Source organism: Thunnus maccoyii, chromosome 13, assembly GCF_910596095.1.
Source record: "Thunnus maccoyii chromosome 13, fThuMac1.1, whole genome shotgun sequence".
Classification (NCBI taxonomy): Eukaryota; Metazoa; Chordata; class Actinopteri; order Scombriformes; family Scombridae; genus Thunnus; species Thunnus maccoyii.
In genome coordinates, this window is record NC_056545.1 from 25,270,079 (window position 1) to 25,296,512 (window position 26,434).

At 40.2% G+C, this 26,434-nt stretch overlaps 1 protein-coding gene across 5 annotated transcripts in view; it reads left to right on the forward strand.

Moving 5' to 3' along the window:
- specc1 (sperm antigen with calponin homology and coiled-coil domains 1) overlaps positions 1–26,434 on the forward strand; it is an 83,364-nt gene that overhangs the window by 36,318 nt on the left and 20,612 nt on the right. For all 5 annotated transcript variants that reach the window (XM_042430698.1, XM_042430700.1, XM_042430702.1 and 2 more), the window contains 8 exons: positions 9,157–10,724; positions 12,912–13,119; positions 14,774–14,847; positions 16,185–16,360; positions 21,425–21,588; positions 23,277–23,377; positions 23,485–23,560; positions 24,305–24,449. In XM_042430698.1, the coding sequence (XP_042286632.1) occupies positions 9,157–10,724; positions 12,912–13,119; positions 14,774–14,847; positions 16,185–16,360; positions 21,425–21,588; positions 23,277–23,377; positions 23,485–23,560; positions 24,305–24,449 (2,512 nt within the window). The remainder of the gene's footprint in view (positions 1–9,156; positions 10,725–12,911; positions 13,120–14,773; positions 14,848–16,184; positions 16,361–21,424; positions 21,589–23,276; positions 23,378–23,484; positions 23,561–24,304; positions 24,450–26,434) is intronic.

Consider the following 26,434-nt stretch of genomic DNA (forward strand, 5'->3'; position numbering starts at 1 on the left):
AAATGCTGGTGAACCCTTTTGTAGAATCAGTATTCTCTCTGTTGGCTGTGTCTTAAACTGTGGTCAATTGAAAGGGAGCTTAGTGGGGCTTGAGATTGGGGGTTGATGTTCCATCTCCTATTTGCAGTTTAATATTTCCACAAAGCATTTTTTTGTCCTTTTTGTGGTCAATCCAGGAAAGTGAATCACAAATGCTTAATACATCCTAAGTCTTGTAACGTTTCTATTTAAGGTATAATACAAGGATAGAAATCATCCAAAGCTTAAAGCTAAATTCAGAAATACTCATTACAACCTGTTACGCAGCACACACGCTTATCCCATAAACCAGCAATTATGTAAAATGGCATATTATTCCTTCAGTGAGTCCTGTGTTAAACTGTTTTCCATTTGGAGAATGAAGAACTTCGCCTGTGCTATTGGATATTTCTGTAGGGTATTGGCTCTATAAGTAGTGTAGAGCAGAGTGGGTCAGCATAAGGATGCTGCGTTAACAGTCTTAGCATACAGGCCAGTTTAAATGATTCAATCAAAATGATTAAAGGAGCCAAGGAACCCAAGCCAAGTGGTCCTCTGTGGCTTGCCAGCTCTCATGCTGCCCTTCCTTGCTGTGCTGCAGAGGAAGCACAGAGCTGTTCACTTTTCAGGCAGAAAAAAAGCATTTCAGCTTAAATACACAATGAAGACTTGCGTATTATTGTCTTTTTTTAACAGCAGGGTTGAAGGTTTGCCTGGTCAGTAGGAGACAGACAGTCGATTAACATTTCACCTGCTGACAAGAGTGTCACAGCAGTGAGTCCAGACTAATGTGTAAGGTTGTTTTACTGGACCTCTGCTTACAGAGGAGGTTCGGTGGTGTCGGGTGGACGGCTCTGTATCGGCTTAGTAAATAAGCATTTCTTTGCTTTTCATTTCAGTCCAATAATTATTTTTTCTGTTTATTAAGTCCAAATTATTTCTTAGAAAAATTAAAAGTTTCAGTCAACGCTGTCTTTTCTTCTACTTTTTCATGATTTTTCAAGTCTCTTTTTAAACTTTCAACGACCAAAACATTCTTTTGCCTCACTAAGTTGTATTATTTTGACTGGTTATTGAGAAATCCCAATAGAAAAATATCACCTCAGCTACTGAGCATATTTGCTCTCCTCTCATACATCCTGCATATCAGTCACTGAAACAGCAAACTCTTTCCTGATTCTCTTTATTGAATAACCTCAACACAAATACTTTCAAATGTTGTTAACAGAAACCTAATGTTTACCATTTCTTGCCTCAGTTTTACCTTTTATTCCTTAGTGCACTGAATGTAAACTCTTTGTTGCAGCTAAGGTTTCGCAGTGCTGTGATTACACATAGAACAGTTTGAATGTAGCCTACTGTGTTATCTCAGGATATTTTAATGACAATTGCAGTAGCACCCCAGCTCAGGAAGACATTTTGCAATGAAAATATGCTGGGCAAGAATATATGCAACAAGATCAGACCTATTTTATGTTATTGGTGAATTTAGCTAAGAACAGTGGTGTGAGGGGCTTTGAGGGGAAAAACAGAAACCCTGAAAAACCTATTTTATGGCTGTGAAAGTCACAGCACTCTGACTTTTTCCTCCAATGAATCTCAAACAACTATTCAAAGTTGGAATATGTTGATTTTTTGATGAACTCATCCCAAGTGCAGACAACCGTTTAAATCCTCTGTGTAGTTAGTCCCTAATCTCAATTTTTGAGACAGATGTTACAGTTATCAGACTTCAGTGAGTCTCTGAAGCTTAATGATAACGGTATATCCGATTTACACAGCTGACTATTGCAAATACAGACACTGTTAAATCTGATTGCCCTTGTTTGACATGGGCCCAAGGAGCTTCTGTAGTCTTGTATTATCAGTTTACTTATTTATTTATTGTCTTCCAAATGATGTGATGTCCTTGACTGGAAGAAGCTTTTTAGGAATTTTAGTATACAGTAAGATGCTAATTAATTAATCCAACTTGTGTTGCTGGATTTTTAAGTTGTGTACAATAACTTATTACAATGAAATATCATTCTGAACAAGTGGTGCTTTCATGGTTTCCAGTGGCACATTGGGCTGTTGTGATGCAGCTTACCGTCCAGGCTAATCTCTGCTCAGTCACTGTGGCAGTCATGGAGCCTCGGTTCTGTCTATCTTCCATTCCAGTAAGAGGAAAGGAATGCCTGTGCATCCCAGCGTCTGCCTGATGGGCGCCTGTTGACCTATTTCATGCCCTGTCAGTTGGACAACAGGAAGGCCAGAAACACAGACTGCGTTTTCTGTCTCTCTCCACTTCCACTTGACTGAAAAACAGCACACCATATTTCCTGGAACACAAAAGGGAAGACGTAGGAGTGGCAGCGAGAGATTCCCATCAAAAGCTTGTTTTTGATGATGATGAAGCCAGTGGGTCATTTCAGGTGCCAACTCTCTGACACTTGACCACCTGCAGTCATTAATTCATCATGACTCGTCACCCATGACCCTCCTGTTCTGTAAATTGAAGAGTCTGTGCACACAATGCACTCTGTCACCTCTTGGCTGGCAAGCAGGCTGACCGCAGTTAACTGGCTGGTGCTGGACTGTGTCCAGCCACACAGCTCCTGATGTGATTTGAAAGCTTATCTTCATTAGAAAGAAAGAAGCCAGCACAGTGCATTAGTGTGATCAGGGAGCTGACTTCTCATGAAATAGCTGAATGCCTTTGGATTACTGGAAGTCAGCCTGTTTAATTGATTTAGATAATTCATTAATCTAAACAATACAATAATTTCATATGCTCAGTCCCCTCAATCAGGTTTATTGAACTTGGCAGCAAATCACTTTTTGCGGCTACTGTCTAAATGTAACTAATGTAGCTTTGGTTCTAGAAGGTGCAGACCTATCCAGTGGCCTCTCCACTAGCTCCACTGAATATATACAAATTTATGCTCATTACCTTTATTAGTTGTACTTTTTGTAAATAATATTGGACAATGATAACGTATGACTATGAGTCACTCATCAGGATAGGGAAATGGACAACTCACTGCTATGTAAACTCTGCTCCTGCTACTACTACCTGCTGGTTGAGGTTTTCAAATGTAAACAACAGCATAAACATTGGAGTAAACATCGAGGAAAAGGTGGAGGGAATAAACACCAGCTGCAATCCCAACCATACAGACAAACAAGACCATCTCCGCATCCATCTCAACATCAGAGGAAACACCAAGGTAAACATGGAGGGATTAAACACTGGCTACGGTCCCAGCCACATGGATCTTCTCTGCCAAGCATCCTGCTAGCTAATGTACAGGCATTGGATAATAAATTGGATGGCCGCCGTGCCCGCATCAGTTTTCAATGGGATATCAGGAACTGTAATGTCCTCCGTTTCACCGAAACTTGGCTAAATCCTGGAATACCAGACAGTGCCATTCAACCAAGTGACTCTTGGCAGAGACTGTTTCACCTCAGACACTTGAGGATATGCCAGGTATTCCTTCAAATACAGAGGAATTTCTACTATTGTGCTATCGAGAGCCTCCTGATGGGGAACATCATTGCCTGGAACGGAAATGGCACCGAACAGGACCGCAAGGCCCTGCAAAGAGTAGTTTGTTTGGCTGAACATACAGTAGGTAGTGCTCTACCCTGCCTAAAGGATATTTACACCAGGTGCTGCAAGAATAAGGCTAGGAGAATCATTACGGATCCCAACCACCCGGATAACGGCCTTTTTTCCCTGCTACAGTCGGGAAGAAGGTACCGGACACACCAGGCCAGTGCTGAGAGGCTCATGAAGAGCTTCTACCGTCAGGCCACTAGGATCCTAAATGAGGTCACTGCCCAAGACTGCCCTCCCACTGTGATTGTACCTTATATGATTACATGTGACAAATAAAATTGATTGATTGATTTACATTAAAAATTCTTAATCTGGAATTCTTGACAAATTGTCAATAGTGCAAGAACCAACTCCTCTTGAGTATTTGAGAAAAGATTATAAAACAGTCCCTGAGACACTGAATATAAAAATATTCTCAGACAATGTTCTCTTTCATTGAAAATGATTTTTTTCTAGTTTCTCCAAAGCTGGTCTTTCTCAGCACTTACTATCAATAAGTGCTAGTCTCCATAGACTACGTGAGGATTTATTTCCTGCTGGAAGGGGAAAGCTCCTCAGTGAGCCATTTAACTTCCCATTCAACTGCTTTTCACGGATTTAGTGCTTCTTGTGGTAGCTATAAATGGTCCTGGACCAGAGATGGCCTACATCGAAGCAAGCACTAAGTAAAGGCTAAGCTAACTCTGAACAACCTTTGTCTTTAATATTTTAGTTTTGAGTGGTGTAAGAAATATTTGCACTTCCACACCTACAGCAGAAGTTATTTCTGTTAAGACCATTGATAAATGTATCGCTTTAGTATTCTTGGGCACAACAAATTGAGTACACAAATTTCACTTTATTATAAATTAAGCAATTTCTTGTTGACTTTCTTTGTCTTGTTAAATCTTCATTGTGTTTGGCTTGATTGTACATTCAAGAAGTTGTTGTTATCCATCAGTTGTGCATGTTGATGCTGTACAATCCACTCTCCTTTAGCTTTCCTACAATTTAAAAAAATTCCCTAAAGAATATTCGTTTTTTGCTTCTTTTATTTTTTAAGGAAAAATAACTAAGCAGGCATGCTAATTTACAGCAGTGCACTGCTATACATTAATGCACTTACCCATGTTCTCTCCTGGGAGTCTTTTTCGGGTAGCCAGTATCTCTCCTAGAGTAATTGGAGGTGAAGTGTCTCTCATCTCAACTGTAGTGTTTGAGTAAGGAAAACGCTTCCACTAGTCTCTCCTTCTCCACTCCACATTTTTTGCAAACTAAAATAAACAAATGAATTAAACTGACTGTTTCTGTTATATATTTATTAGTACTCCCATTTGAACCAGTGCCACAAGCTAGTAATTGTAGGAGTCAGTGGTCTATTTGATGTCCCCTCATGCCTTCTCATTGTCAGGCTAAGTAGGATCTGAACTCATCTCTTTCTCCCTTGGCAGGGTCATTCCTTTCACTGGCACTGTCTGGCAAAGTAGTGGACATCTGATGATGTGAAACTTTAAATGATAAACATTCCGCTGCTGCCGTTTTGGTCTTGGAAACAGATTATCTAATTGTGGTGATTTTTTTGATATGCTGTCAGTGGTGTCCAATATCAGCTTTATAAAACAATATTGATTTTGGTCTGATATTATTTTTACAGCCAGAATTTGGCCTCTTGTGGAATTGGCATGTTTATAATCTTTCTTTCCATAGTAGGAGTATTCCACTTAATACAACTATCAGTAGTGTTTAAAAAATACTCAATCACCTTAAAAAGGCATGTCTGAAAAGCTTGACCTGTTTTGCACCTGCACTTGTGCCATAAAAATGCATTTTGGTATTTGTATTGGCTGGTACAGCCAGAAAATGGTGGTATATGGTTTTAGATAAAAAATATATATAGTAGTGCGTCCTCTGCTATGGTGGATAGAGTACCATACAGTGGATACAGTTTAACCTCCTAAACTCAAAGGGACGCTGGTGTCCTCGGCCGACATTACTGTCTTTCAGAGGCTGTCACGGGCTCAGTTTTAAAGCTAGAGTGAAGATACTGGTATCATATGAAACTAGCTTGTTGGGAAGAGGGGTAAATAATGCTCCAAAGTTAGACTAAATTTTGGCGAAGGGAAAAACTGGCATGGCCATTTTCAAAGGGGTCTCTTGATCTCTCATCTCAAGATGAAAATGGGTAATATGGGTACCCACAAGTCTCCCCTTTACTGACATGCCCACTTTATGCTAATCCCATGCAGTTTTGGGCAAAAACCATGCAGGTTTTTGCATGCAGTATAAATGTGTTATTTTTGCCTATTCTAAAAATGATGTATTTGAATATTTCTGCATACTGGGGTCTCTAAACAGTCTTGGATTTGCATAAATTGACTGGAAAGCTGAGACTCTTGTGGATTCAATGAGCCCAATTGTATTCATGTGTGATGATGATAGTCCCCACAGTAGCCCTTTCATTGTAGTGAGAGCATTTTGTGAAACTTGATCTCACTCTATAAAACGACCTATTGTGACCTCTAGGATAATCACAGCCTCATGAAACGTTACAACCACAAACTAGAGACCGAGGACACTCAGATGATGTACGGCTTTCCTAGGTATATTGACAATAAGGGGGTTTCTCAGCAATTTCAAGAGCAGAAGTGCTCGCCATCCAATCGCCAAAAAATGCAATTTTTACAGAAATCTCCAAATGTCAAAAGTTTTCAAATCCCAGCATGAATTTTTCTGTGGTGTTCCTCAAGGTGTCTTAATGTGGTATTTTAGAGGGATTTTTGACCATTTTTATCAGTTCTCAAGTGGTCAAAAATGGTTAAAATTTGTACCAAATCTGTGTAACAATTGGTATCAACCCAAAACTTGCTGCAACAACTTATGAGACATAACTGTGCATGTGAATGGCCTTCATATACTTCCATCACAATGTTCTAAGCCCTTATACACTCTAAACTTTCAAAAATTGAATAGGTGCCTAACCAAAACACAAAGTTATTACAGATTTATGACCAGAAAAACTTGACACACAGTGCTAAGTGCTGCATCTCAATAATCTTCAGGTTCCAGGCTTTCAGATGATGTATTTCACTTCTATGTGGCATGTACTGTTGACCTGCTATCTCCCCCTAAAGATCCCCCCTTAAAAAGACAAAAATGGGTCTACAGTAGGGAGGGGGGAGTGGAAGAGGTTAACACAAATCCAGCTCTGTTATTAGGCCTTTGTGTCCATAGACTGTAGGATCCTTCCGTCTTGCATGTGCTCGCTGCTGGCATTTACACTTGTGTTATTTCTCTGTGCACATTAAGCAGCTGTGGTGATGTCATGGCTAAAGAGGTGGGCGATCTGAAGATGAGTGAGTTCATGTTCTCCATCTGGGTTCTATTCAGTAAGAGCAAGAGGCCAAACAGAATAGCAAGCAAATAGAGGGCTGTCCCACAGTGTCACTCCTCACGTCACTCATCTTCATGGGAATGAGCTGATCTCAAACACATCAGACTCCTCTCTCTCTATTGAATGAGAATATGACAAGTGGCCATAAAATTTCTTTTTCTGTCCTGTCTGGGTGATGCTTCATGTAGAGCACAGTAAATAGTCATTTATAACACACAGTGCTGATTTAATGTTAACATCCTCCACGTGACGGTACATAATTTAGGAGTGCATGTCCTCATTCTGTCAGTCATAGATTCATCCTCTGTGAAGTGACGAGAAACGTGAGTGTAGATTTTTAATTGCACACTGGATCTTTGTGAAGTGCAGGTCTGTCCTGTAGCAAAGTCATCTCTCTGATTTGTGATGAAGTGCCTCGTCTGTTATTGTGAATTTAAATGACTGCATTCCTTCAGTCCAAACAGGTTGGAGTTTTCTCTAAAGAGATTTAACCAGAGTGTCATTCTACCATTCTGCCATATTTTAAATCTGAACCTCAAATCCTTTACTGCACTGTTTGTTCAAAAACTTTTTTAGGTTATAATTAAAAAGTTGACCATTGTGGTTTGCTTTAAATCTGTGAATTCACAATTCTCCATTTACAGCAGTGATGTATCTTTACCTCTCTACTTAAAGCACCTCACTTTCTCAAGCCCAGCTGCACACTCTGGGAATGTTAAACGGCTTTGTACCCCTCAAATTGTGCCAGTGTTGGCAGCCTCTTCCACAGTTGCTAGTTTATTCAATAAGAGGATAGTCTGTGCAAAGTGCCTATCAATGGCAGAGTACTTAAAGAACTCACAGGGGTATAGGCTTTACATTTCAAACTAGGCCATTTGTTTGTGGATTTTGTGTGTGTATGCGCGTGCTGTAAATGTGTGCACGTGTTGCTCAGGCTGATGCGCTGTCTATCTCAGCACACAGGCTGTCTGTCTAGTTTGTGCTCTGTGGGTTTGATGATGATGTATGCATGTGAGAGACACAGTGCTGTCTTTGTCTGTGCACTGCTTAAGCTGCTTTGTGCCTGAATGCTCCACGTGCACAGAGACCTTTGTCATCTTTTGAAACAAGCAAGCCCCTTGTGTCCGTGTCGCTGTTTGCTGATGATCTGAAAACAAACAATAAAACGTTTTCAGGCGGCACCCTGCTCACGCCGGCCATCAATAAATACTCTTCATACAGTATTTGAGAGGGGTCTGGAAAAGGCTCGCACCAGCGGCCCACACTCATGCCTTTTGAAATGCCACAGCTAAGCTCTGCTGCAGCAATGAATGACCACAGACAGCAACAGAAAGACAGTGCCAGGCAGATGCTCTGTTGTCCAAACAGAGAACAATATGTGAATAGAGTACAGTGACCAGCAACATGAAACTGCTGAATAATACAAGTGTCTGAATGTGACACACTGTCTATTCAATTAGTGTCATCATTACATGTTGTTAACAAATTCATGGTCCCAGTACGTCTGTATGCTGATTCCATTAACCTTCCCTTTTCAATGTCAAGCTTACAGTATGGTAATTGTACAGCTTGACAGTCCAATTACTGAGAAAAGTTTTATCTTAGAAACTGGAGCTGCTGATGAACAATTTCCTGTCTGTCAACTTGAATATGAGTTGTATCATTTGATTAATCAAAATGCATTTTTGACTAGAATTAATTGCGCATCTGATGTGATAATTCACATTCTTGACTTTGCAAATATAATAAAATATATAGAATATGAATATAAACATTCTGTTAATGTTTGTATTGTTTTATTCTAATTTCTTTGTAAAGTTTGCATATATTGTAGCTATATTTGCTTATTATTTAACAAGATATAAACTATTTTCATTGTCTACTGCTTAGTGGTGAATGTAGGTTACCTTACACGTTTTCAAGATTATATCTTTATAGTTTTTCATTCAAGAAGACAATCTGGCTCATGAACTAGGAGTCTGACGCTTTGGGGACAAATTAAGTATTTTGAGTTTAATTTAAGCGGCTGAAATAGTGAACTGAATTAAACTTTTTTCACAATATATTTACAGTTATAAATCAAACTGCTTTGTGAACTGCTCTGTGGTAAATTTGATTAGGTTCTTTAATACACTGAATATGTTTATTTTTGTGTGTGTTGCAGGTGCCCAAGCAGCCAAGAAGTCAGGTATCCCAGCCCCAAGAGAAACCTCTTCAACCATAACAAGAGACCGCATCTCCCTGAGGGATCAGCTGAGGAGCTCTACCAGCAAGAGGATGGTTTCTAGTGCCAGCACATCCAGCCTCTCTACCCTGGCAAAGCAGACACGTAGTACAGCTAAATCTCGTGTAGATATAGAGGTCCAGGAAAAGGGCCTTCTGGAGTGTCAGGTGAAAGAGCTGCTGGCTGAGGCCAAGGCTAAAGACTTAGAGATCAGCAATCTCAGGATGGAGTTGCAACGCTGCAAAGGTAAAGCCTCCACTGCTTCCTCATCACCCTCACCTAACTCTGTCTCACGCCAAGAGCCTGCTGCAGAACAAGAGGAGGGACAGGTGGCGGAGGCCCTTGTGCTGGTTGGTGAGCTTAGGGAGAAGAACGGGAAGTTTCAGAGAGAGCTGGCATCCCTCAGGGAGGAGAACCAGGGGCTGAAGGAAAAGCTGCTTTGTTTAGAGGATTCCCCTCTTGCTAGTACAAACACCAACAGCCCCTCCAAGCTTTTGCTGAATGGCCTGCCCTCAGTGTCCAACTCTTCAGCTCCACAACAGGACAGTCTCCACTCTACTGCCAGCCCTCTCAAAACCTCTGTCTCCTCCAGCTCTGATGTCACCAAGGACTCACCTTCACCTGACTCTTCAGAGTTTGAGAAGATCCCATCACGTTCAGAATCAATAAGCAGCGGTGTCAGTGGTGAAGCTGTTGCAGAGGGGGCAGTAACCAGTGCAGGGGGGCAGAATGTGTCAGTGCAGAGCCTAACAGAACAGATTCACAAGATGGAAGAGAGCCACCACAGCACGGCTGAGGAGCTGCAGGCAACTCTGCAGGAGCTGGCTGACCAGCAGCAAGTGGTGCAGGAGCTGACGGCTGAGAACGAACGTCTTGCTGAGGAGAAGCGCCTCCTGCAGACCTCACTTCAACAGCAGAGAGAGCGTCTGGAGATGCTGGCCCAGAAGAATGAGGCACTGGCTGGCCGACTTCAGGAGCAAGCCCAGGCTCAGGCTAAGAGAGAGGAGGAGCTGGGAAGCCAAGGGCCTCGGCTGGCCGAGCTGGAGCAGAGGTATGCCGAGCTGGTTGAGAGCTCACGCTTCGAGCGGGAGAAGCTGGTGGACATCCAGCAGCAGCTGACAGGCAGCCTGCGGGCTCTGGAGGAGGAACACCAGGAGGCCCAAGGCCAGGTGCGCTGCCTCAGAGAAGAGATGGAAAGGCTGCAGGCCCAGCTGGACAGGGAGCTGGAAGCCGGAGGTCAGGCAGCACAGTCTGCGGAGGAGCAGAGGGCAACAGCAGACTGCCTCAGACTGGAAAATAGTAGGCTCAAGGCGCAGGTGGACATTGAGAGGCAAAAGGTGGGTGAGCTGAAGGCCATGCAAAGTGCCAGTGACAGCACTGAGCTGCAGAGCTTACTGAAGACAGCCCACGCTGAGAGAGACAGGCTGGAGGTGGAGCTGACAGAGCTGAGGCAGGAGCTGCTACAGGCCCAGGCTGAGACTGAGCATGTGCAAGCCATGATGTCCAAGGTAGGCAGGTGCAAGTTTACAACTCTTGGGATTTATAGTATATGATTTATTGCACCTACGTTAGGTCTGCTCTGTATATACACCATGTATATATAGAATTAATATGAATAATTATTGAGATTTGCTGTTTAAGAAATACCAACAGATGGGAATTTAGTCAGAACACCATCAAAGGCAATAATTACTAATATGTTTGTTTGGAGACAATATTTGGAGACAACTGTTGTCACCAAAGATTCATATGAATCTATTTAAGACTGGACAATTCTCTGGTTACAAACTGTCTTTGCAGTTCAGACATTTTCCACTTGCTTGCTTCCATTGTGTCTTACTAACTGGTGTGTGTGCAAACCAGGACTTGGATTATATGTGACTCAGTGTTAAAAAACTTTTTGTGAGCTTAGTGAGCTCAATAGTTGTGTTGTGTTTGACAAAGCTTTCAGGAATCCCCTTAAGAACAATCTCCCCATCCACATTTACTGTAAACTATGAAGAAGCAAAGCAAGCAGTTCGCTTGTTGAACAACAGTTGATTGATTATTGTTCAGATGCAGAACTAGCAACTCATGTATGCTTGTACATATTAATTACAAAAAATGTAAATGCTTCAGTGACTTGTCTGGTAATAGCCAAGTCACTGGTCTAGCAATTGCTAATGATTAAAAAATGTGAGTCAAATGGGCGACCATGACATTTGTCATAATACTTGTCTTAACCACTTCCAAAATTGTTTGAACATGACCGTTAAGCTGCGTTTAGAGCTGGTATTGGGTACTTTTCTTCCCCACAACAGCACTCACTCATGAACTCATGTTCATTCAAATTATTTTCATATGTTTCTCAGTTTTCCCCTTTAACACCACATACCCCAGTGGGGCTGAGGCAGTGTTGCTTTGGGGTCATGTTGGTGGTTGTTTCTCCAAAGTGAGGCGTATCACTAGTTTAGTCATCAACTTAGTGATGTCCTCACTGTTGGACTGTGACTGTGGTGCCAACAGTAGGGTGGTCCACCAGTATAAGACCCTCTGAGTCACGCTACTGTCCTCTGCCACATGGGTGTGAGGGTGAGGCCACTACATAACTTCACTCTCAAACACCCTAATCTATTAGAGCCACATGGCGTCAGTTGGAAAGTGTCTTACCCAACACCATCATGTGCTTATTTTAGTGTGTTAAGCTCATAGAGGTCTGCTTTACACTGTAATTTCTCGGGACAGAAATCATCATGGCACATTGCCTCAGTGTTATTCGACAGTTGGAGGAAAGAACACAGTGATGCAGTCCGACCTAATCCAGATGATATTCTTATTTCCATGAGTCACTGTCACCCCGCATGTCACCTGTTTACACTGTGGCCAAATGGTCATTGTCAGACATGGTTAAGCTCTCTTGCGTATACATCCAATAATGCTCGGACGCTAGCTTAAGTGCTATTACCAACCTTATTTCTATGTGACTTTTGTTCCTGTGTGACTTTTTCATAATTGGAAACCAGAACTTATTATGTGACATATGTGTCAAGTCAATTTTATTTGTATAACCCAATGTCAAAAATCACAAATTCGCCTCAGGGGGGTTTTACAATCTGTACAGCAATACAACAATCTCTGTCCTTAGACCCTCGATTGGAATTAGGTGGAAGCTAGAGCTGAAAAATCTATTGTTTGAGCACCAACATCGCATTGCACTAATATGCAGTAGTCATATTGCAAAGGATGTCAATGTATTAAGGCCAGTTTGACTCACTTTGGCTCCTTAATACATTTTACTGCTCAATAGAGTTTGTTTTCATCACTTATCCGAAAGACAGTCTAGCTCATCTGATAAATACCATAACATTTAGCCTACTTCATTTACATGTTGTTTAGAGGTTTCTACACACACTGCTTGTCTTTTTCATCCAGCCATCATGGATACCCAAAAGTCTTGGCTTGATACAGACTTAACATCTTGTATCTAATCTTTGGAAAAACAGAGATGTAGAAAAGCACCATCAAGATGGAATGGAAACACTGCACCACAAGAATGTCTGGAAGATATCATAAATTATAATATCTTGAGCCAAAGGTGACCTAAGTGCTTCCAGCTAATTAGCACAGTGAAAGCCAACAGTTACTTTCACATAAAACATTGCCTCTTTTTTAACCCATTTCTGAACCTAATCTCACAAATGCAAACACATACACAGGTGGAGGCCAAATGCCAGCAGGTTCAGGAGCGGGCAGAGAGGAGGGAGCAGGAGCTCAACAACCGGGTGAGTTCCCTGGAAGAGGCCGGGATCCAGACTGAGAACCAGGTGAAGGAGCTGAAGGAGACCATCTTCGAACTGGAGGACCAGGTGGAGCAGCAGAGGGCCGTCAACCTCCACACCAACCAAGCCGTCCTCGACATGGAGAGTATGTTCTTTGCATGCTGATCAGTTCCTCTGTAGCTCTGTGGAGTCTTAAGTTTGGTGGTTAAAGCACTTTTAAGTCTTTGTTTCAACCTTGAATTATTACCTTTGGGAATGAGCCTTACTGTCATTTACTTTTTCCTGACAGTTTTATGGTTCTGTTGAACTGTATTGCATTATATTGAGAGATGTTTCTAATTTTAAGTCTGTGCTCATTTATATAAATATGGTGGACAATATATTAGAAACGCCTCCAAAATGACCAGAATATTGAATCAATACCTCTTAAAACAGTTCCAACAAAAACAGAACATTATAACCTTGATGAAGGTAGGATTTATTGCATTAGTTTAAGCTAGGTGTACCTAATAAGCTGGCAACTGCATGTTTATAAAAATTAGATGCAGGCGCACTCCGATAGCCTCCTGGTTATGACCCATGCTGCATAACCGCAACGTCCGAGGTTTGAATCCAGCAGCAGACCTTTGCACTGCAGATGAGATTGTTGGGGAAAACAACAGACGAGACTTTTCTTTGTCTTGAGAAGCTGCAGCATTTATTAACTGACACACTGTAGCCTGTACTGTACATTTACTGCCAGATTGACAACTTACTGCTAACCTTTTTCTCTGCTCCACTTGCATTCATTGTCACTTTTCTGCCACTTGCTCAACCATACACTCAATACGCAAACACATTACGCACTGCCCTATTCCTTAATGCGGGTACGCTACTCTTATAACAGTACCTTTCACATAGTTGTCCATTGAAGAATGAGGAGAGGGATTTTGGGATTTGATGTACTCGTCAATGACTCAAAACAATTCCATGATAACATAGGATTTTATCATTCTTGCACAGCATTAGAGTGAAAATCATTAGTAGCCCATTGATATTAATTATTGTGTGAAATTTTAGCAGCAGCGCTCATAATTCTGATGGCCACAAAGATAACAAACAGGGATTTTTTTATTTCATATCATGCCTAACTTTAGTGTATCATAACATATCAGGTATGGAATTAATCTGCAGATGCTCCAGTTCAAGATGAGAATAAACTTTTCTATGGATGTCAGTTTTTGAGCAAAGGCCAAAATGTGGCCTGCAACAGACTAAGTAAGCCTTGTTTTTAGCCTAGTCGATTGCTGGAAATGCCTTTTCCTATGTCATAACGGATATTGTAAAATCATGAGGACTGCTGAAAAGACAAAGGTCTAAGCTTTACGATAGGCTCATAAAGAATGGCGTTATAAAATAGGTTTTTTAAAAATTGTGAATCACCGCAACCACGAGATGTCCTTGAGCATAGTCATAAATATGCACAAAAAATGTTAGGCTGATGGGTCCAGTAGTATATGAGATTGTTGCAGACAGATACAGACACGCACACACACACACACACAACAACCAAATGCATGATCCCCTCCAGGCTTACACCTGGCGGAGATAATAATGTGATTCTGTGCATAAGTAACTGTTACTTTCATAGGAACATTTATTCTATAGATGTGGCTGCTTTATCCCCATCACACTGAAAACTGTACTTTTTAGTGGTGAATGCTGTATTTAATGGGTGTGACTTTGCCTGAGTCTATAGTAAGTTATACCTGACAGAGTTTTGGAAGCAGTTCTCAAAAACCTTGAATTTGTCATTGCAGATCTTGTCAAAAAGCTGGAGGAGCAGAAAACTGAAGCAGAGCGACACCTGAAAGTTTTTAATAGACAGATGAAGGTAAGAAGGATTCAATATGAAAACCAATAAAGCTTCTTTTCTGTGGTGACATACCTTTTCAAGATAAATTGTGCTGCCTCTGGTAGAGCTTCAGAGCTTGCAGCAGGGCCATACTGTGACATAGAAGCAGTGAATTTAGCTATATTGTAGTGAAACGGTGAGTGTTTGGAATATAATGAGCATACACATGGACAGCAATAAAGTGGATATATGTCCCTACCAAAGTTTGGATGCCATTGTCTGGTGTAAAAAATGAATTGACCATAGCCACCATACTCTTTACTCAATACTCAAAAGATAACTTGTGGATGGAGTATCACTTTAAGGTTAGGATAATGTTCTAGTGCTGGTATTTATTTTTTCCTTGTCTTTTTGCCAAAATGTTTGACCTTTGAGTCATCTGTCCACCGAGTATTGTTCCAGCAGCATTGTGGAACATGCAGGTTGGCTGTTCAGACAGGCAGCTATGTATTTTTTTTAGCAGATCGAGATTGTCTCCATGGTATTATTACATGCGTATCACTTCTGTTTGGTGTTTTTTTATTCAAAACAGGCATTATCAAGTGCACCAAACACATCCCCCTGAATGTCTCTGTCACCTCCCTGATATTAAATGTGATCCTTGGAACTTGCTCTCCTTTTTCCTGCCTGACTGTTGACTGATAGAGACCAAGTCTGAGGAGATGCTGAAAAAACATTTAAGCATTTGAAAAGTTTTAGTTTAAAAGTCAGCCGAAAACAAATCTACAAAGTACTAATCCTTGCGTTTACAACACTGAATATAGGCCCACGTTTATTTTTTATTTTACTTCAGTGGCAAGGGATATCTCCATTTCTATTTTAAGTGTCTGTTACCTGCTGCAAACCAAAGAGCACCTTTTGTTCTGTCGCCCTTTTGTGGTTCAGATTCAGGTTTTTTTTGTTCTTTTCAGCCTCCGGAGTTTTAACACCTCTTTCAGAGGTTTTCAGAAATTTGGTTTGTGATATTTTACTTTCACAGATCTCTGTTATAAAGAATAATAATAAGAAGAAGAACACTGTTGTTAACAAAATTTGCATTGTGATAGCACAGGATGCATCTAACGCATATCCAAATGTCACTGACAGTCATTTTCCTAGTTATCATTTAGTTTTTCCAGCCTATACTGGAATATACTGGACTAAGTCCTTCACCTGTATGTGTGTACCGTTTGTTTATAAGATTTGCTGACGTCCAACTACATCTAAATTTTCACAAACATCCTCCATGTCAGTTATTGATGATTGCTGTCTGTATGGCTTTCCCTATATGTGTCTACATCTGCATCCACCTGCACATATCCTGTTTGTGCTTTAAGGATGAAAAAGAGGAGTGGCGCCGGTTCCAGGCGGATCTCCAGACGGCAGTGGTGGTGGCCAACGACATCAAAGTGGAAGCCCAACAGGAGCTGCGTACACTCAGGAGGCAGCTGCAGGAGGAGCAGGATCGCAGTGCAAAGCTTTCCGCAGACCTAGAGGCCCTGCAGGGAGTCAGGTACCATATCTACCATACTCCACTTTTTCAGTGTTCCCCCTCCACCAATCCCCCTCCCTCCTTTTTTTTTTAGTATCAGGCTGCAGTTCCTTTCTCTCTGAACCACAATGTGAATATGAGATACCTGCCAGAGTCTTGCCATATCCCCATCCACTGTCATGTTTTATACATGTGGTACAAACAATAATATTATTATCATATCAATTCCCATGAATCTCTTGATTAAGAGGTTTCCAAAATTCCTATCTGGGATCAAAGTAGGATGAAATATTTACTAGGATGAATTTAGTATAGACATTATTTAGTCTTGTGATTTCACAAGATTAAACCCTTTCAGAGTTTAGGTTACTGGGATTTGGCAGACTCTGTTGGTAAATTAGCAGTCTCCTGCAGTATTTCCCTCTGTGTATTCTACTCCTTTAAGCTGCTGCCATCTCTGTCTCCCTCTTCCACACTGACCACCGCTCTGTAGTAACACTCAAACACTCCACAACAAACAACAGTATCTTGATTAGAGTTTATTATTACTCTATGAGAAGGCAGAAGTGGTGACAAATCTGCTCTATGCACAGAATGCTGCTTTGATCCAAGTGTGTTACAATGCAGCACTGAAGCCACTTTAACACTGTCCTCACTGCACTTTTCAGTTAACATATTTCACGCCAATATATCATGCTATTTAAGATTTCATGTAGTGTTGTTGCACTGTGGCCATACAGTAATGTGACTGATGTATTTATAAAGAGCGTTGCATTGATTTGTGTGTGAGTATACTGTATATCAGTGTGTTTGAGCGTGCAAATGCCACAGTTTTTGACAGTCTTGTCCCCTTTCATTATCATGCCAGGTCAAAAAGTCTGCTTAGATTTGCTACTGTATAGCGCTCTGTTTATCTGTGTGGCCCGTCATGGTATAATCCTTTAATCCTCAGTCACACTATAACACCTCACAAACTTCACGAGAGCAGTTTTTCACATATGAAAAACAGTAAAAAATAATAAAATAGTCTTCTGTTCAAATTTCATGCAGTCTTTGTGAATATAGTACGTTACATTACTGGTTTTAGACCATAGCTAAATGAGGCAACTTTCCCCAAGATTAGCTGTTACGCTGCGTCCGCTCCCCACCTCCAGCAGCTCCCTGTGATGACTCTGTCAAAGATGTCCCTCTGACAAGGCTCCTTATGTAAAGTCCAGGTGAGTTCCCTGCCCTGCCAGCCCTCTCTCAGCCAGTCTGCGTCTCCCTGCCTTGTGTGCTGCTGCTTTTCACTGACTGTCCTATCTGTGTTTGGCTTCGTGTTGCTGCTTCAGCCTGTCTGACTCTGTCTGTCTTTCCATATGCTGGCTGACTGCACCTTCAGGACTATCTTAGCTTTTTGGTTTGCTCTGCTTTGCCTGGTTCTTTAAACCTGCTGTTCAAATAGATGTATCTGGTGCCACCTGCTGTTCTTTGAATGAATAACCCTCCTACTTTTTTGATTAAGTAGCAGGATGGTCTGCACGGCATGACTGGATTAAACCCATGCTATGCATCATCTGCTTCAGATACATTTGCATAGCGTCTTCATCACCGGGTGATTTAGTCTTAATTGACATTATGAGTGACCTTATTAATCCTATGAGGTATGCATGGAGTTTTAAAAAGTCCAGAAGTGGTCAGAAGTCGGCTTTTTAAAATAACGATTTTAAGAACTGTAAGGTCTCTAGTTTTGCTGCACATGTACAATGTGAGTAATATGATGATACTCATTATACTGCACATGTAAATGTATTTTAAAAAAGGCTTTATATGGTAATTGTACACAGTAGTTCATCTTCCATCTTCTTTTTTTCTTTCAGAATAAGCACCGGAGCCACTTTTGATACCAAGACGGCAGTAGAAGGGCACTAAAGATGTGCCCCCCACCTCAGCACCATGTGAAGACAGTGTTATTGTTGCACTTATTACCCTCCTGTGTAATTGAAAATGAAATGTGTCAAACCAGTCTCATTCTAAACCACAGTGACCAATGTAAATGCAGTACACAAACAGTCTGGTGACGCAGAGTCTGGCTTCCATTTCTCTACATGTTTTTAAATTTTGGAACCTTCTCAATAATAATACTGTATTTTTATTTCCCAATGAATGTACTCTTTATGTTTATTTTCTTTACTTGTGTTGAAGAGATGTCATATGTTTGTTGAGACTCTCTTTTTTATACAGTGTGAAGCTGCTTTGTGCCTTTTTAGAAAGTTGAGATGGTAGAGGGTACATGATCTGTTACAAAAGCAAAATGAAGTGTGAAAAAGAAAATCAGTAAATTTAGATTCACAGCAGTCTGCAAGAACAAAGTCACATATCAAGGCAAAAGCAACAGTGAAAGTGGAAGTCCAGTTGATATTCAAAAACTAGGTGATTCTTGGTTTTTGTGCTGGACCTTACATTAACCTTTCTTACTATTTCTGTATCAGTCAAATTACCTTCACTTTGACCTCTTAGCTTACTTTAAAACTTGACATTTATAGTATGATTTGTAAAATACTTCAGACTTACAGTTTTTCTCAGTTGCTTAAGCACATTTTCTGAAACACTGTTGCAGTTCTCAAAACACTGTGAGCAATCACCTTACCATTTTATACTGAGCAGTACAGCCCTTCATTTGATCTGCAAAAGGCTGTCAGTCACTCAAAACATTTAATTCACATGTCAAAAGTAAATAACTTCATCTTCACTTCACTTCATCGCTGCCACCAAAACAACATATTCTATTATCATTTTTTAAATCAAGACAGTCAAATGTCTAAGGAACTATGTCAATATGACAGAACTCACTGAAATAGTGTTTCTTTATTGAATTTCTCATTGAGAAGTACAGTCAGTAACCAAATAATAAAGTCAATTATCCTTACAACCAACTGAATAAACGTATAGTGTACAAACACCAGTTTCAACAGTCTACTCACATTTGTCTCACCATCAGTAGTAAGAGACATGTGAATAGTGAATGTTATATACAAGACAATAATGTAAAACAGAAAATACAAAAATGTAAGTACATCAAAAACAAACATCTCAGTACAACAAATTCATGTAAATCAAAAAAATATGTAAATCCCCTCCGAAACCTCATTTGCTGTCAAAGCACTTCTTTCCATCTAGTCACACTCTCTTATTTATTTTTTACAATAAACACAAAAATATTTTTGTATGATGCAGCCTTACAAGGCATGTTTCTGCTGTGGTGTCCTCACAGCAGCACAGAGGCTCAGTCCTCCCTCTGACCAAAGTACTTTTTCCTCCATCTGAGAGTTATACAGATCATTAGGAAAGCTCTTGAATTCATTTTGATCACAGAGGCTAACACAATGCATCATTGGATCATTTGAAGGTCTTTGTACTTATAAATTTGACCTCAGTATGAAAGCAACAGGACATGCATACACTGTTGTGAAAAAATGAACCGTAGATTTGAGAATTTTTTCACGGCAACTGAGAAAACCTGTTTGAAGTTTGATCTTTGGTCCTGCAGTTGGAATAAAACTGAATGCAGTGTCATATTTTGCCATTAGGTGGCACTATAGAACACACAATTACCATAAACGGGTGACATCCATGTGGACATACTGGTATCATCTGCTCTGTTACTGTATGTATGTATATGTGTTTTTTATCATTGCATTATTCCTTTTTAACAGAGTGATTCATAGAATTTGTTCTCACTGCCAGATAAAATAACCAGGATGGTTCTGATGTTTGTCATGCTGGCAGATTCAGAGCACTGCCAAAATTAGACTTTAGAACTGCCACAAACACAAACAGCTGTACCTCAAAGTCATTTTACTCTCCTCAGACATACCAAAAGGCTGATGGTTCATGTTAACACAAAGACCTAGAAGACTGTGCTACAGGTTTCTCAAAAGGATTATTTTTTTCCCTTAAAAATCACTGTCGAATGATTAGTGGAACTCATTTTTATTCCACTTTTTATCATATTACTGACATGTTAGTATAGAAATAGGGGGCGCTCAAGGCTCTGATACTTCCTCCTTGTTGACCAGTCTTGAACCACTATATTAAACATATTTAGAGATTTCTTCAACATATTTTTTACTGTATCTGGTCTTCAAATTTTGTGAAGTCACTCATTTTGACAGAGATGTCACCTGTCAAATGGTTGATTTATTTTATCTTTGAGCCGAACTCTTCATACATCAGATAGTATCCATACTGTAATAGTATAATGGCATATGGTTTCAGGATCTCAGGTTCTACTTAAAGTCCTGTTTTTATCAGAGATATTCAATTTGTGCATTTCTATTAAAAGCCATATTGTTCTACCAGAAAATAAGGTACTGACACTCAAAATGTTAACATTTGGACACTGCCAAAAAGATGTAGAAAAAGATGAGATGGTGACAGTGTGGTCATTTTCTGTCTATAGTAAAGCCATTTAATGAACAATACAGTGAATGTGCTGTTAATTTATTCTGCAAAGAGAGACTTAGAAAGACTTGTGACTGGTTTTATGCCTGTGAAAGAATACATAAGTGTATTGTATGTCTGTTTGACTGTTGTTCATTAGGTAAATGAATAAATGAAATTACACCAGTACAGCTTGTTGTGGTTGCGTATCTCTGTCAGTCTACATTCTGTGGAGGTGAGTTGAGTGCAATGTTCAAGAAATTCCTCACTTGTCATTCCTTCCTCATCTATCACTGATAACGACACTCCAAATCCCTCAATCCGTAGCCCAGAGTCCAATGTTCACCAGGGGCAATGGGCAGAAAGCGCCCCAATGATTTGACTGTTCAGATTTTGTGTTCCCAGTTTAGATCTGGTTATCTGCAACTGGTCATCAGTTAATGACAGATCTTTAGTTCAGACTTCAAACTATGATCACATGATCTTGTCGATACATTGAGCAAACACTCTTATCTCAGAACATTCTTCAGGTAATCTCATAAAATAAGTAGTGAAGTGAGTCCAGTTCACAAATGCACATGATGTCCTGTCAGATTCTCGTCTCCCTCAGTGTATGTATTGTATGTGTCTCTACACAGCAACTCTGTTCATTGTGTCTGTCAGGTCCCAAGGTGAAGAGGTGAAAGTGTCCGACTCCGATAACAGCCGTCACTGGTGCGGCATCTCCATGATCCCGACCACACCCGCCGACGCCAGCGGAGATGCCGACTCAGAGCCAGGAGCTACTGTCAAATCCCTCATTAAGTCCTTTGATACTGTTGGACAAAGTGAGCACCGAGCACCTCAACACACTCACACACACACACACACGCTGAGAGGGAACCCTACTGCAGCAGTGTAACTATAGAGGAGAACAGCTGGTCTGCAGTGTGAATATCTGTCATTTCTTTTCAGCAGAGTCATGTACAGTTGTGTTGGACTGTGGCCTCAGCTGACCTCAGGCATGTTGGTGGTTTTTTTCTGTGTTTGTAGAATCACGTTTGACCCATGCAAAACTGATGTGTCGGATCAGCAACTGATGAGGAGACATTTTCCTTTAATAGCTTTAGTTACTGTGGAAATGTTTGTTCCTGTCACGTTCTCTGAAAAACTGTCTCAGCACCATCAGCTTGTATCACAGCACATTCCTAATTACAGCACGTTAAAACCTCAACAGTGAACGTGACATGACAAGTATGTAGAGCTGCTTTCAGCACCAGTGTCAGGAAAATAGTGTAGTTTCAGTTATTTTTTTCTGATAGCTCACTTTGTCATGTGAATACATTTTTCTAGGTTAACATCATTTAACATTTAATATAACATAAATTTTCATTTAATAGGTTCACAGTGTTGTTTTTTTCACAACACTGAAAGAGGTTTTCCTCGCTGTAATCATTCCTCTTGCTCATACTGGCTATTAAAAGATCCCCTTCAAATGTGCTGTCAGTGTAAGTGATGAGGGTGTGTCCACACAGTCATTTTGTGCAAAAATGCTTTTTAAAAGTTGATGTGAATCTTATATGTTCAACAGTCTGAGTGAGTCATATCAAGTGAATATCTGCCACATTGACAGTCTTTTTAGCATCAAATTCCCTCTTTATGTTTCCCTGTTGAGCTGTGGTGGAAGTATAGTAACAAAAAGAGGGACTTTGGAACTAAAAAGACTTTAACATTGAAAGATATCCACTTGATTTGACTCATTTGGGCAGCTGAAGTTTCATATTAGCTTCAGATAAACTTTTAGATACATTTTTGCACAGAAGGAGGACTGTGGATTATGAAGGGATCTTCTAATGTTCAGTATCAACAGGAGGAATAATTACAGCAAGAAAAACCTGTTTCAATGTTCATTTCGGCACCTGACTGTTGTTATAAGACAGACTTCAAAAATTGTCAACCTGTCCTTTAATATCAGAACTTTGACTAAATAAAATACACTACACTCATTAACATTAGAAATATGTAATAAAAGAATAAGTAAACAAGACTGTATAAACTGACCAAGAAATAGTTTTTTATACTTGATGCTATAACATATTTCAGTATTTAAAAAGTATTTGGGGTTTGATAGCTCTATCTCTACTGTAAGATCATCGTTTCACAAATATTATTCTCCACCAGGTTTTACAGTAAAAACTACTGTTCCTTCCTTGCCTGTTTTTATGCTTTGTTTTATCTTGGGCTAAACTGAAGTCATGATGGGAGTCATTTTCTATCAGCCATTCTTTCCTTTCTCCAGCTGCTAATGTGAAAAGCTGCTGTTTTTGTTTTTGCTGTAGGAACAGTACCCATCTTCTCCTTAATCTGAGCAAAGATAAAGTCTGGCATACTCTGCCTGTTTGTCTGTAGAGTCATTATTTACAGTAACTACACTGAAGTCTTGGAATCAATGTGATAATTATTTACTGATATAAAAAAATGATATGTGCGGCTCTTTTGAAACCGTAATCAATGTTTATATTTTGGGGTCTTTCAGATGGACCAGGTCACACAGTTCAAATGCATTCCTCACCGAGAAGCCCGCTGAGTGGAATCCCTGTACGCACAGCACCGGCTGCTGCGGTCTCTCCTATCCAGGTTTACATGAGCATATTTTACCGTTAAACATGAAGAAGACTTCCTGTAAGTGACGAGGTTTGGTATTCTGATATGTGTGACCCCTGTTGTGTTTTATGTTCTTCTAGAGACAGTCATACATAAAGCCCCTATCAAAGACTTTGGAAAAAAGAATCAATCATGGAGAATTCTCTCATCATCATGGTATGTACTGCAGAGATGATTTCAGATGACAGTTGTGGTGTTTGATTTACAATCATATTTATATTTATATTCATATTCCAGTTAGCTGTCATACTTAGACAAATTATAGTCCTTGAACACTGCTTTCAGGAATACTGACAGCCAGCCAACATACTACTGTGAGGCAGCACCTGTAGAAATTAGTAAATGTCAGATGTAATTAATTCAAAAAAATGAAAAGGAACTAAGATGTGCAAACATCCGACTGCTGTTGTTTTTGTGGGTAGTTTTATGACTTTGGTCTAAGAGAGCAAATACTGTAAATGTGGTTTACAGCTCCTTCCTGGATGAGTTGACTGAGACACAGAAAGTAACTTGATCATCAAGCATTGAACAGAAATTATTTTTAATGGTCTTAGCTGTTTCGGTAAAATCAGCCTTTTATGAGTCAGATTTAACAGGACGCCCTCAGGCAGGGTTGCTTGGGGTGTTTTGAAGACCAGGCTGAAAAGTAAATGTAATAGGACATTCCCAGTCAGTCACATTATGGACAGATTTGTAAATTTTCCATTTGTTTTTGTCTTGTCTTTTCATGCCCTGTTCTTGAATGTTGTTATTGTCCCACTGTCCTGTTACATAAAGCATTGAACAATGTGATTTATCAGAATGTGTTTCAAAAAGTATATTATTATCCCTCCGTTTTTGACTGGCTCCTCACATTCTCCGGTGACTCTCTCTCTTTCCTGCATCTTTTTGATCCCTCAGATAAGTTGTCGGGCTGCGGAGAAGACATGAAACCTGCCAGCCTTATGAGGAAAAGCCCTTCCCTAGAGTCTGTTATCAAAACTCCTTCCTCCCTCGGCAACCGCACGGCATCCTTCAGCTACAACCGAGCCAACAGCAAGCTCAGGTGTGCTTACCCAGAGGCTTTTGTCTGATAATTCTGTGAGATAACTCCACTTGTTTAGTTGTGCGGGGTTTCCTTAAAACCGGTGAAATAATCTCACCAACCTCCTTTACTTTGGAAACAGCAAAACATTTGTTTCCTTTAGTTGGAGAGATGTAAACATCAGTTTATATTATGACACACATTGTACTGTCTTTAACACACATATGTTAACGTGCTCTGACCAACAACACTGCAACAAAACAGGCATGTTAACAGTTATTCAGGGATTTGTCAGATCTGGGTTTTTCGGCTTTCTCTTTAGGTTTATTTTTGTATCTGAAATTAATTTTCAACCTATTAGTGGAGCAATCTTAAAATTTCTCCACGCAACTGGCCTGTATTAAAAAATATAAGATAATCAGCAAACCCTTGTATATAGAGGGTATGCTTTTCAGTGTACAGCCTGCTGGAAATTCATTAGAGGAAGAAAAAGACGACACATTAACAAGTATTTTTGTCTCATATTGAGCCTTGTTTCTGAAATGTATAAAAAAAAAAAATACAACTTCAGGGTTCAGAATAGGCTTAAAAAAAAGGTGAGATGTTTTTTTACCAGAAGAAGAATGATTTACAGAAAATACAGTTTCAGTTCTGCATTTTTGTGTAATAGAAGTTCCTCTTTAAGATACTTGGTAACAGGTTCCGGTATATATGTAACTCTTACTCGGTGTCCTTCTAGGTTTTCTAAGTGTCAACACATTGGGCTGAAATTCAGTGTTAAATACTTAAATTCCAGCTAAGAAGACGTGCACAACTTTTCTAGCCAACAGTGTGGTTGCGACACATGTAGCTTTGACACAGTAGTTTGAGTGTTTGCTTATCAGAGAGGGCAGAGAGACGGATGTTAAACAAACATACTTTGATCGACTGACTCCTGGCATCAACAGCTGTCATTTTCCCGCATAAACCACTCCTCTCTTTATCCAAAAACAATCATTGTAGCATACACAGCTCATACTCATACACAACTGCAAATGGTAACTTTTAAGGTAGATGACTTAGTGTTTGAGGTAACATTAACATTTTACAGTGTTTGATTTTTGAATCCAGTGTTGTCACAGTGAGACGGTGATGTTGGTTGAAGCAGTTAAATCCTTGGCCATCGTTCTGAACAACACCCTCAACTTCCACAGACATACTGTTGACATTAATAAACATTACCCTCAGTTACCTGGAGACTAAAAAACCTGTCCATCCAGCCTCACCTCTTCCTCCTCATCTAGGCTTACTGCTCTTCACCATCTCAATTTACAGATGTGCCATTTTCAAAGATCACTCACACACACAACCGCAAAGATTATTTGTACTGTATTCTTTCTCTCTGTTTAGCTCATCTTCATGCAGACCTTCCCTCTCAAATAGCAGCAGTCCATTACCGTGTTTGGTATGGTATAAGGGTTATGATAACGCTGCTTTATCACTGTTGATATATGCATGCACATGTACAGTACATCCTGCCTCTGCAACATTCATTTTGACAGGATCTTGCTGCTTCTGGCCCTGCGGTGCTTCAAACAGGAGAAATAATGAATTTTACAGCAGAGCTGCTGTGACGTGTGAAATGTTTACCATATTCAGAGCAATGACCGCGTCTCAGTCTTCCCATGGCCTCAGCTCCAGCACAAACCCTGGGGATCAGACCCTCTGAAGAATACTGCAGACGGGCATTTAACCAATCAGATATCTCACTTGGAATTTCCCCCTGTGGCTGTGTAAACATGTAAACCACAGTATAAACATGTTAACATTGCCTGTAGACCTAGAACAGGAAAATTAATAGGGAGATAAATAAAAACTGTGTTAAAGCACACAAACTATATATAGGCGGACTGAACGTGCTGAACTATATATAGTTGCGCCACTCCAAAGTAATCTTGAACCAACTTAAACTCCAATACAAACATACTAAACTGCAAAGAAGCTTCCATCAATCCAGCTGTCTCTGA